Raw genomic sequence first — 12016 nt, forward strand, 5'->3', positions numbered from 1 at the left:
GAAGAAGTGCACAGCCCGGCCGGTGTGGCCTGGTGTTTGAGCAGCGACCCAGGAACCAGGAGGTCACGGTTCACTTCCTAGTCAGGGCACATGCCCGTGTTGTAGACTCCATCTCCAGTAGGTGTGTAGGAGGCAGCAGATTGATGATTATTCTCATCATTGATGTTTCTCTCTCTCTCCCTTCCCCTCTCTGAAATCAATAAAAACAAACAAAACACAACAAAAAAAAACACACAAGAGGATAAGTAGATATATACTAAGAAATATTTGGAAAATAAGATAAATTAAAGAAATATAAAAACTAAACCTAGTAAAAAACTAAGGCTTAGAAATTAAGAAACTAGGTTAAGAGTTAAAAAACTCTGAAGATGGGTAATGGTGATATTTACAACAGAGTGAATGTACTAAAGGCAAGAGAGCTATATCGTTAAAAATAATTAAAATGGTAAAATTTCCATTATGCAAATTTTATACCAAAGTATTAGGGTTCTTTTTACTTAAAATTTATGTCAGATAAATTTTACCACAATTAAAAAAATAACAAGGAAAGAGCTCCAGGTGAGATTATATGAAGGAATGATAAATCAAAGTTATTTATTAGACAAAAAAATTTAGAAAGTTAGTCTTAATCTAATAATAATTACTACATGCATATTTCCTGTGGTTTTAAACGTTTTTCTTAATTGCCAGGTTATTTTTTATAGTAATCTGTTTGTATAACTTACTTTTACTCAATCCTCTTTGGAAGTCTTTTTTCCATATTATTTCAATCTATCAACATATATGATTTTGGTAGCTGCATAATAACTCGTCAAGCAATCCCAGCATAGTGAATTTAGCTATTGTGAGACATTTTGATTATTTACTAATCTTTGATATTATGAAAATGGCCACTTTAGTGTATATTTTTACTTACATTTAAATTAATTTCCTTAGGTAAGATTCCTAAAATTGGAATCACTAAAATGAACATTTCTTTTGACACATATCGCCAAATCTCTTCTCCAAAGTTTGATTCCAAATTATTTTTGGTTAAAGCAATCTGCGAGAGTGCCAAACTCACCTCACCTTTTAAAGCATGAGGTGTTCCCAGATTTGGAAATCCTTGATCATTTTAAAAGTGAAAAAGTCACATCATTTACTTTTCTTTATACGTGTAGAGGCTGATCATTGTCCCATCTTTGTAAACTAGCTGCATTTCCCTTGTAAACTTTTCTCATGTCTTTTGTCTAAGTATCTACTAATTCACCTAAATTTACATATAAGCATAGTCACACGATATTCAACATGTAAATTTTTGCATGCCATAGTGTAAACTAGTCCCTTTTTTTTTTTAAACCCATTATTGAATAGAAAAAAAAAGGTGAGGGTAATCTGAGGGTATTTCAACGACAAGGGTTACCCCTTAGGAGGTAACTACAATGGGAGAAGCAACATACCGGGCTTTGTTGCGGGCGCCCCCATCTCCACAGCCACGCTGGGGGTATGCACCTCACTGTAGTAAACCAGGAGCTCCACATCTCGATCAAATTTGTGTCCATCAGCCAAGGAGATCTGAGTTGGGAGCAAGCAAAGAAGCCATGTTAGAACCATCATGCCTCTGCCTCGGGCTGAGGTCAGAGCTGAGGGCTACCGGCTCCTTCCATGCGTAAACAGAGCCAGGAGCAAGGGCGAGAACAGGCAGGAGGCTCTGGAGATGAAATAAGGATAAAGAAGGGGCCCAGGCCTAGCCAGTTTGGCTCAGTGGATAGAGCGTTGGTCTGGGGACTGAAAGGTCCCGGGTTCGATTCCCAGTCAGGGCACATGCCTGGGTTGTGGGCCCGATCCCCAATAGGGGGCATGCAGGAGGCAGCTGATCAATGATTCTCTCTCATCATTGATGTTTGTATCTCTCTCTTCCTCTCCTCTCTGAAATCGATAAAAATATATTTTAAAAAAGGGGGGGGGGCATTGCAATTTTCCTGGGGTTAATAGGGGGAAAGTTAGCAATATTTAAGAGATGGAGGAAGAAGATCAGGACCCCAAAACAGGGGTGCTGGCAACCACAGCGCGTGCTCACTAATTACCTGAGCAGAAGTCTTATCTTCAAGGTACTCAATAGGATTCACGGGGGAGCTGCATTGGACACTCTTGATGCCATGCTGGGAGCTGACGGTGGCAGCCAGGCTGAGTGTGTAGGGCACGTCCTGCGAAGGGACTGCAGGAGTCTTCATTTGAAGGCCACCGCCCTCAGACCCTCCTACGGAAAGTGAGCTCAGTGGTGTGTCCCCTTCCCACAATGTTTAGCACCCCGACAACCCTGAGGGGGGTTTTCCCGCGAGTAGTGGAAGAAAGAGCCTACTCACTGGAGAGTTGGTAGCGAGGGTTCAGGATAGCGGGGAGCACATAGCGCAGGGCCCCGTCGGCCTCCAGAGGCAGCTCCTGCACATACTTCAGGGTGAGAGCCGCCTTCGACCCGGGGGGCAGGTTCCCCACGTTACAAGAGAAGATGTCGCCAGCCTGATCGTCCTCCTCCAACAAGAAGGCTTGGTGGCCCTGGCTGATGGCATTCTCGTAATTGGTGCGGGCCTAAGGAGGACAAGGGAAGACGGGTGACATGACAGGAGAGGCGACATGCTTGAGGAGGAGACGAGTGACACAGGAAGCAAAGACTGGTGGTTGAGCCTGTGATCAGTCTTGCCAAGTTCCCAGCCAAACCCTGAGTCCCTTCAATGGGTGTTTCCCTCCAATGGTTTTAGGAAAGTTATCAGTTAGAGGGGAGTAGAGGACAAAGCATTAGACATCAACATTTCTGGGAAGTTGCATTTGATAGGGACCCTAAAGAGTATGCATTATGGGAAGGTAGGGAACGGAGTGGGTAAGAGGGAGAGATCAACCAAAGGTCTTATATGCTAGCATATAGGCCTAACCAATGGACACAGACAATAGGGAGGTGAGGGCATGAGTGGAGAGGATGAGGGGTAATGTGGGGATAAGGACCCATATGTAATAATCAATAAAAAAATTTTAAAAAGACTATGCATTATGGACATAAAAAGGGAGGAAGGAATATACTCATCCCCAGTACCTCAGACTTCTCCTGCAATTCTGCCACGATTTTCTTCCCATCCACCACGGCCTCGAAGCTGTGGACAGCTGAGTCTTCGTCCATGGGGAAAACAAAGAAGACCTCCAACGGATCTTTCCCCTCATTCTCATAGTTCAAGGTAGCAGACACACCGGCCACAAACTCACGAATGGACAAGGTCACCGAGATGCTCTTCAGTGGCACTAGAGATAGACCAGCGTTCAAGAGGTCACCACCTTTCACAGAATGCCTCCCGCCATGCGAGGTGCCAAAGGTCCAATGGCAAGTCAGAGTCATGAGTCAGGCTTACCTGGCTCCTTTTGGTGGGTTAGCAGGCCACAGGGAGGGGACATCATGGTGACACAGGGTTACTGTGGAAAAGACACATCATGAATGGAGCACCATGGTGGGAATTACCTATCCAAACACCAATACCGATGGGCTTCTCTCTGGTATCAACATCTATTCAGAGGGTTAATGAGGGACCCAGGAAGGAGGAAATAGTGGAACAGAAGGGGATAAAGGTGTCAATAGCAAGGCTCCTTCTAAATGCCAGACCCTGGTGGAAAGCTAGACAGGAAACCTCACCGAAGGCTGGTTCAAACGCCAGGTCCACTTTTTTCGGAAGTGTTTTTATTATACCACTTTTTAGGAATATTCAGTGAATGTAATGAACGCCTCTGAACCTCAGTATTTCTAAAATGAAAATCATATGTCTGTGCACAGTTGAATGAAGACAGATGAAGTCCTAGGAGTGGAGCCTGGCCCACATGATAGACATGAGTGTTGTTCTTGTTGCTGTTGTTAAATAGACCGGGGCTATTACTTTTGTGGGTGGCCGTTAGACAGACCTGAGCAGAGCTAGGATGATAGGCCAGGTGCAGAAGGTCACCAGGGCAGAAGGGCCCAGTCCTAGCCATGGACATGTGTAGGGTAGGAACCGGGCTGACCTTTCCTCCCCTCGCATACCCTGGTCATTCTCGTTTAGAGCCCCTGACCTTTCCTCCCTGGAGAGACCATCTAGGCTTCAGTTGTATTTCATTCAGCTCCAGGCCCAGAAAAGCAGCAAAACCCGGCAAGCAGCACCATGGCTGACCTCGGGACCAGCTGCACTGAATTATAACCCCCCTGCCCTGACACTGATCAATCAATCAGTGGAGACCACAACCCTGAAAGGACACACCTGGAAAGCTGCGGAATATTCTATTGAGATCCGCCCCTGGGATTGCCCCTAAAACCCTTATGACTGAGGACCCAGCAGAGGCTCCCTCCAGGGAGCAAGTCCCTGCCTTTCCCTTCCTCTTCCGTTCCCCATTCCTCCAGACGCATCACCTTGACCTTCCTCCCTTCAAAGCTCTGAGGGCCTTTCCTTTGCCTCCATCCACTGTTTCCTAAGCCCGTTTCTCCTAGGAACTACTTCTACCTCTGTGCTTTCATAAATAGATGTTATCTTACAGGTTGAGTCTCGGCCCTGCACATAAGACGTTGCCTGATCCAAAATGGACTTCCGCAACTTAGATCACGTACCTTGTGTCTTTTCTTTTGGGGCTCGTTATTGAAACCTGTTTGTTCCCTCTGTCCAGGCGATTACTATATCATATATCCAACATGCCCTCTATTTTACATCAAAACATGTCTTCCACATTTCATTATATTCTCAGACAGCCATTTCATGTGATATGGTAAAAAAATATTATGTCCATGGATTATTGATTTCAGAGAAGAAGGGAGAGGGAGATAGAAACATCAATGATGAGAGAGAATCACTGATTGGCTGCCTCCTGCACGCCCCCTACTGGAGATCGAGTCTCTCCCTCTTACTCTCCCTCTCCCTTCCTCTCTGAATTCAATAAAGATAGATTAAAAGAAATAGATTCAAACAAACAAACACCATACCCTACTCCAAGCCAGAGCAGTGGCCATGTTGCTCACCCAGCTGACTGCAATGGTTTCTGATACACCATGCCCCCATACCTACAAATCAGCGCCAATACAGCAGGCTTGTTGTTTTGTGTCTGTTTTTATTTTCATGGATTAGGTAAAAACAGATGGTGGCAAAAAGGCTCACACTGGCTAAACCACAGAGGTGGTTGTGGCGATGGGGAGAGGCACGCAGGCTCAGTGAGAGGGTTTCCACGCACACATCTGATGGGGCCCTTTCTCGGGTACCACAGGCTGGGGCTGGGCTAGGAAAGAGTTTCTAGTAACCCCAGCAGGGAGCTTACCGCCTGAGAAAGACAAGGATACAGGGGCACAACAGCTGGAGAAACCAGAGGGCGACCCAATCTGTAAGGGTGGGCGGTACTCACCCAGGGAGGCTTTCCGGTGAAGAGACAGAGGGAGCAGTGGCTGAGTGTCTCCTGCAAAGATACAGGCTTGTCCCCAGACTCTGTCTAACCCCACAACAAATCCCTCCCAGGGGAGGTTTGCTCTTCTGCAGCCTCGCCCCACCCTTCCCAGGACAACCTTATGCTGAGTCAGAACTCCTTCCCCCTCCCTCCCCAGGGCACTTGAGAACTGCACCCAGCAACAGGGAGCAGGCTGGCCACTGCAGCTGATGGGGCTCCAAATTGAATCTGAGGCTGGGAGAAGGGAGGGAAGGGTCATTGAGTCAGGTGCTGGGAATCCAGGCGCTGCCCTGGTCCAGGGGGCCGCTGGTGGGGCAGGGACCACATAAGGGCCTGTGGAGAACCCCAGGTGGGCCACAGGCCATGAGGATGCAGAGTGAGGCTGGGATAGAGACCCGGAGTGGCCCTGCCGGTTTGGCTAAGTGAATAGAGCATCAGCCTGCGGACTAAAGGGTTTGGGGTCCCGTTCCCGGTCAGGGTTCAGGCAGGGTTGTGGACTCGATCCCCAGGAGGGGACATGCATGAGGCAGCTGATCAATGATTCTCATCATTGATGTTTCTCTTTCTCCCTTCCTTCCTCCCTCCCTCTCTCCCTCCCTCCCTCCCTTTCCCTTCTTCTCTGAAATCAATATATATATTTAAAAGAAAAAGAAACCAGGAGTGATTTAAATTTTAAATTTTCCATCCCAGAGTTTCGGCATCCAGAGAGTCACAGAAGGTACCTGAGCTGGCCCCTTGAATTTCTATATAGAAGGGTAAACTTTAGGGGCTGCAGTATGATTTGGATGGGGGGAGGGGAGGTTTGAAGCTCCATTTCCACAGCATAAATTTACATCAAACGGAGGAACTATGAATTGTCCGCATGAAGGGGAGGGGGAGAGGGAGAGGGAGGTAAAGCAAAACAGAAAGTAGAGAGGGGGGCCTTGTGATGATTAGGAGATGACAATTCCCACTTCCAGCCCCACAAGATGCCCCCAACCTGCCACCTGCCCCCCCTCTCCCCGCTAGCCGCCACCCCAAACCCCCATCGCAGACCAGCACTAACTCCTGTACCCCTCGGGCTTGCAGCTACAACAGACCGGAGCAGAGCTAGAGGTGGGAGAGGCAGGCAGCGGGCACTGGTCTCAGCCCGGGTGAGCGGGGACCCCTCCCTCCCCCACGCCCGGGTTAGCGGGGTCCCCCACGCCCCCACTGTAGCGGGCCACCTACCTGCTGGGCATCCAAGCCTCTGAGTCACTCCCATAAACACCCTCAGCCAAAAGTTCAGGAAAGACCCGCCCACGCCTAGGGACTGGAGATAAAGTGGCGACTCTGTAAGTAAGGGATCGAGGGAAATTCCTGCACCCACAGTCTAACTCTCTCTTTAACTCACAATATCTCTGAGCAACAAACTCGAACTCTTTAATACCCGCTGAAATATATCAGGAAGAGAAATGGCATTAGAAATCAGAATACTTCATTTAAACTCTGGTTTCGCTGTACTCATTTAAGTAATTTATACAACATTTTTCATTGACATAGTTTCATTCGCTAGGAAATAAAAATCATTATCATAATTATAACATAAACAACACATACACTCTAGCTAGTACAATAGTGAAGTGTCTGAAAGCTGCATTTCAACAAGCCCTCCGCAGGTCACACGCAGCCACCAGCAAACTTGGAAGAAAGTCCTTGAGAGGTGGTCTCACTGTGAAACGCGGGCACGTTCCTAACACCAGTTCACTCAGAAGTTTCATGGTGCTCTGGTCTAGGCCAGCCTTTACCTGAGCAAATAGACAGTGAGGCCTTGCTCAGAAGTCTTGAGGGTTCTAGGGGAAAGTCAGAACCCAGTTCTAATGTCATCATTTACTTTTACAGATGGAGACACTAACCTCTGAGGGAATAAATCATTTGTTTACCATCACATAACTATGTAAGGGTATGGCCAGGGTTCTCATAGTGGTTCTCTGACTAGTGCCTTAGGAAATCAGCTTGCAACAGAAGATATGGGGACGGGACACCATATGAACAGAAAAGTTGGGAGGGCCCTAGCTGGTTTGGCTCAGTGGATAGAGCGTGGGCCTGCGGACTGAAGGGTTCCAGGTTTGAGTCAAGGGCATATGCCTGGGTTGCAGGCTCAATCCCCAGTAGAGAGCATACAGGAGTCAGCCGATGAATGATTCGCTCTCATCACTGATGTTTCTCTCATCACTGATATTTCTCTCTCTCTCTCTCTCTCTCTCTCTCTCTCTCTCTCTCTCTCTCCCTCTCCCTTCCTCTCTGAAATCAATAAAAATATATTTTTAAAAAAAGGTTGGGAGGGAAAACAAGGGATGAGAAAACCCATGCAGATTCAATGAATAAATCTATAAAATACCAGATACAACCCAGTGTCATTTTAATATCGATACAACAGTATGTTAGGGAACAACACATCCAATAGGGTCCCTTCCACTAGGATAGAGTGTGTGGGACTACAAGGTCAGACATGATCACGGGGAGCTCCTTTCTTCCTCTTGGGATGAATGGCCCAGGTTTCTGGTCTCAGGCAAAGCTGCCTTTAGCACTGCTTTTTATAAAAGTATACTTGATCAGAGCCCGATTCAGAGGCCGCATGGGTTCAGGCCAGGACGAAGGATCCCATGATGGCCCTCTTACTAAGATGCATCCTGATTAAGAAGAAACATCTGTCTCCCACAGCTACCACTCAACCCTTGGGCAGTATGAGGGAAGGCGGGCAGTATAGGCTAACAAGACCCAGGCAGAATCGACCACGAAGGTCCCCAACAGTGCCAACCTTCACAGTAGACCCTTGAACCTCATGTGGAGGTTATGTGGATCCCAATGTTGCTGTCAACCGCCCCTCCATCTCTTTATTCTACCCAAGAATAGAAAACTGGATAGCTCACCAGTCTTGTCCTCCTAAGTCCCCAAAAGCAATACTGATTAGACAAAAAATAATGCAGAGAACTTTCCAGTCCAGGCAATCCCCAACATCAACCCAGCAACCTGTAGCCTAGAGTCCACGCCCCTTGTTTCTCATGTCATCACTCTGAAAACCCCGGGAGGGACCTCACTGCCTCTGAACTCCTTCCAGAAAGAGAACAGGTCTGGGGCCCTGATGCCTGGCTGAGGGCACATGCTGGGGAAAGGATGTCATATCCGGAGGGAACCTGGAACCTGGAGGAAAGGTGAGGCGGACATTGTTGCCTTTTATTACAGGAAGCCGACAGGAGAGGTATACTGTCAGGGCCAGCCTGACTGGTTGAACCAGGCTGAGGTAGGGAGGTGGAAACTGAGAAAAGAAAGAAAGACAGGAGAGTGGGATCGGGAGGACTGCATGTCAATTGAGGAGCTGCAGTAAGTTTATTAACCATGCAATGCCTTTTATACACAATACACTGAATAGGAGGTCTGTCAAGAGGAATGTATTCTTTGTTCCTCTTAATCTGTAAGGGAGGGACAGAGCAGAAGGACAAATTCTCGGTACAGCAAATCTCAGTAAATAGTTACAGACTTCTTGGTAAGCCACGAAAGGCTGTTCCCATTCTACAAAGGTTGCTCTCATTCTACTGATAACCGCCATCCAAACAAGTCTGGGAAAACTGTGTGGGTAAGGGTCCCAGCCTTGCTAGCCCCTTCAGGTGCAAGGACCATGTCAGCTTACACCCAGTCTCCAACAGTATAGAAGACAAGACCACATTCTGGGAGAAGGGGGTACAGGAAGGTACAGGAAGGGACAGGAGCATGAAGGAGGCACGTGTGTTTCTGGTCGGGATCCTCAGGGGGCAAAGACGGCAGGATCCACCGATGACTTCAGAAAGCCCACAGCAGCTTTCACCAGCCCATCTGTGGCGGAGCCTGAGAGGAGACAACAAAAATGAGGGCTGAGGGACAACAGTGAGAGGAAGTGCCTTTCTCCCAGTCTCCCCTCAACCTCCTCGGTCATCTCCCCGGAGTCCTGCTTGTATCTTTGCTTAGCACCCCCCACTTTCTCCTCACATCCCCCAGATTCCCTTTCCTCCCCTCTGGCCCCAGAAATATCCAGCAGCAATGAGGTAATAAACACCCAAAAAAGAAATGCCCCAAGTTCAGTCTCACTCTCAGAATAGCACTGACAGAGTGAGAAGAATAAATGCCACTTCATGTCCCTGTTCCAACTCACACTCCCCATCGATGCCCCTTTCCCTCTTCACACGCCTCCCACTGCCCCCTCATCCTGCCCAGGAGAGAACTAGCTGGGAGACCCAAAAGGTCTGGACCAGGACTGCCCGGGGGCTGTGTCCGGGAAGATGCAGAGCTTCCTAAGGAGGGAAGGAGCTGAGGGCTCGGGCTGGTGCTCCTACCTGCATGGCTGTGAATCCAGGCCACAGCTTTCCGCTCCAGAAGCTCCCACTCGCTCTTCATGTCCTTATACTTGTCATGCAGCCAGATCACCGCCAGGACGGTGGCCCAGCCTGAGGAATCCACGCTCTACAACAGAGAGACGCCCCTGAAGCCTGCACTCCCTCCTCACCTACCAGGTCCCCCGCCACATTGCTACTAAATGTTGGCGAACCCTCACCAACACAAAAACATATTGAGGAATTACCAATAGCCACACAGTTTAAGAGAGAAAACGGATTCATATAAAAATGAAATGATTTGCCCAAAGTGAGTCTTCTAGCACATGATGGAGCTGGGACTGGAGACCAAACGTTCTGACTCAAGGTCACAGTGCTCATCCAACTCAACAAAAAGTCGTCCATAGACCAGAAAATGGTGAGTTTTCACCCACGGCTCCCGATTCCAGTTTTTGAAGACAATAGATTAAAATAAATTCTTTTATATCGTGAGCGTTAAAATTTGGAAACAGCTATCATGGCCTCTGAGTAGACTTGTTTCAGATCAAAATTCCCGGTTCCTTCCATTCTCCCTTAAGAGGACTTCTGTCAAAGCAGGAAGAACCCCGTGTGTGTTCGCCTAGTCTAGACACAAGCACAGCGATTTCTAACATACATCTCTTTAGATGGTCACATCTGGAGGTAACGTACTCATGAAATTCCATCACTCCAGCCCCAGATTATATAATAATAAAGGTTTCCTGACAATCCTTTTGCCCTCAACTAATCATGTTTCAAATTTGCTAATTGATAATAAGTTGATGGTCCTCTAAAATCTCTAATTTTCATGTGCAACCGCTGAGGCGTTTGGCCTCTATTCTCTACCTGTACAGTTGAGAATTTAGAATGAAAAAGAGTGCTGATGCCAGCGTTTTGTTTGTTTTTTTAATTCAAGTCATTGTTCGGGTCTTTTGGGATCCTGATTTTCTTGTCCACTACGCCATCTCCCAGTTTGGTCACATACAAATAGGAACGTATTGGTCTACATCTTCACCTAAATACTCATTGAAAATATGGACCCCCAGAGAATCAGAGACTGGCGGATCTGCATATCTGTTTCATTTGAACAAATTCATTATTCAGTACCATGGGTTTCCAACGAGTTTGTAATCAGTCCATATACTAACCATTAAGAAAAGTTCAAATTCCTTAATGAAATTCAGACACACCAGGGCTCTTCATTCCCTTGATTTATTGGCTAAGTTACCATGTCCAAGAAGAAAGTGTTAGTCTAACATGTCTTATTCTCAATGAAACCGAGTTAGATCTTCATGATCCTTAATATCCCCTTTGAATTGTCTATAAATTCATTATATTGATTAATCAAATTAATAAATTATTTATAAATTAATTTTGTAATTGTCTGTTTTAGGAAAGTCTTTTCAATAGAAATATAGTTTTAAGTATCCTAGCAGCCACATGTAAAAATGTAGAAAAAAAAAAGTACAATTACATTATCAATAATATATTTTATTTAACCTGGTATATTTTAAACTTTTTAAAAATATACTTTTATTAAATATATATATATATATATTTGGTGATTTCAGAGAGGAAGGCAGACGGAGAAAGAGACAGAAACATCAATGATGAGAGAGAATCATTGATTGGCTGGCTTCTGCACGCCCCCTACTGGGATCTAGCCTGCAACCAGGGCATGTGACCTAACCATGACCTCCTGGTGCATAGGTACACACTCAACCACTGAGCAACATCAACCAGGCTAATCTAATATATTTAAAATAACATGTTAACATGTAATCCATATAAAAATAATATTTTACATTCCTTTTTATACGAAGTTTATAAAATCATAATGCATTTCACAATTATAGCACATCTCAAGTCAATTAAAAATGTAGTTCCTCATTTGCATTGGCCATATTTGAAGAGCTTGATAGTTACGTCTAACTAGTAGATACTGTACTGCTGTTGTAATTATAGGATATCTGAGGTTTATTGAATCATCTTCCAGATTATGTAAATCCAAAATGACATTGCCTTTTAGGCATCTGTCTGATATTTCACAATATCTCAGTTAGTAAGCTACCTTGAAATTCTAGGACGTAATTTGTCCTCATCAGCAGACTTGAACGCATTTGCAATAATTCCATCATCCCTGTTTATACTTCACATTCCTAACTTAGATTTTGCTAATTTCCGGACAGCTTCCTCGTTAAGAAGAGGAGCAATAATGTGGGTTCGAAAGATAGTGAGTCCTAGACTTGAACCCCACT

At 46.0% G+C, this 12016-nt stretch overlaps 1 protein-coding gene across 14 annotated transcripts in view; it reads right to left on the bottom strand.

Annotated features, from left to right (window-relative positions):
- The window catches only part of VWA5A (von Willebrand factor A domain containing 5A), a 52119-nt gene that overhangs the window by 20022 nt on the left and 20081 nt on the right, over nt 1-12016 (bottom strand). For 5 of the 14 annotated variants that reach the window (XM_036353313.1, XM_036353308.1, XM_036353309.1 and 2 more), the window contains exons 2-7: nt 5377-5427; nt 3378-3438; nt 3068-3270; nt 2346-2568; nt 2067-2239; nt 1440-1554 (exon numbers count right to left, since the gene is read on the bottom strand). The exons of 1 other annotated variant lie outside the window; for it this stretch is intronic. In XM_036353313.1, coding sequence (XP_036209206.1) covers nt 1440-1554; nt 2067-2239; nt 2346-2568; nt 3068-3270; nt 3378-3423 — 760 coding nt within the window. In that variant the 5' untranslated portion in view covers nt 3424-3438; nt 5377-5427. Of the gene's footprint in view, nt 1-1439; nt 1555-2066; nt 2240-2345; nt 2569-3067; nt 3271-3377; nt 3439-5376; nt 5428-8925; nt 9259-9743; nt 9871-12016 lie in introns of those variants that run through there. 8 more of the 14 variants (XM_036353304.1, XM_036353302.1, XM_036353306.1 and 5 more) reach the window with 2 other exon arrangements.

Source organism: Myotis myotis, unplaced genomic scaffold (genome assembly GCF_014108235.1).
Source record: "Myotis myotis isolate mMyoMyo1 unplaced genomic scaffold, mMyoMyo1.p scaffold_m19_p_20, whole genome shotgun sequence".
NCBI classification, from domain to species: Eukaryota; Metazoa; Chordata; class Mammalia; order Chiroptera; family Vespertilionidae; genus Myotis; species Myotis myotis.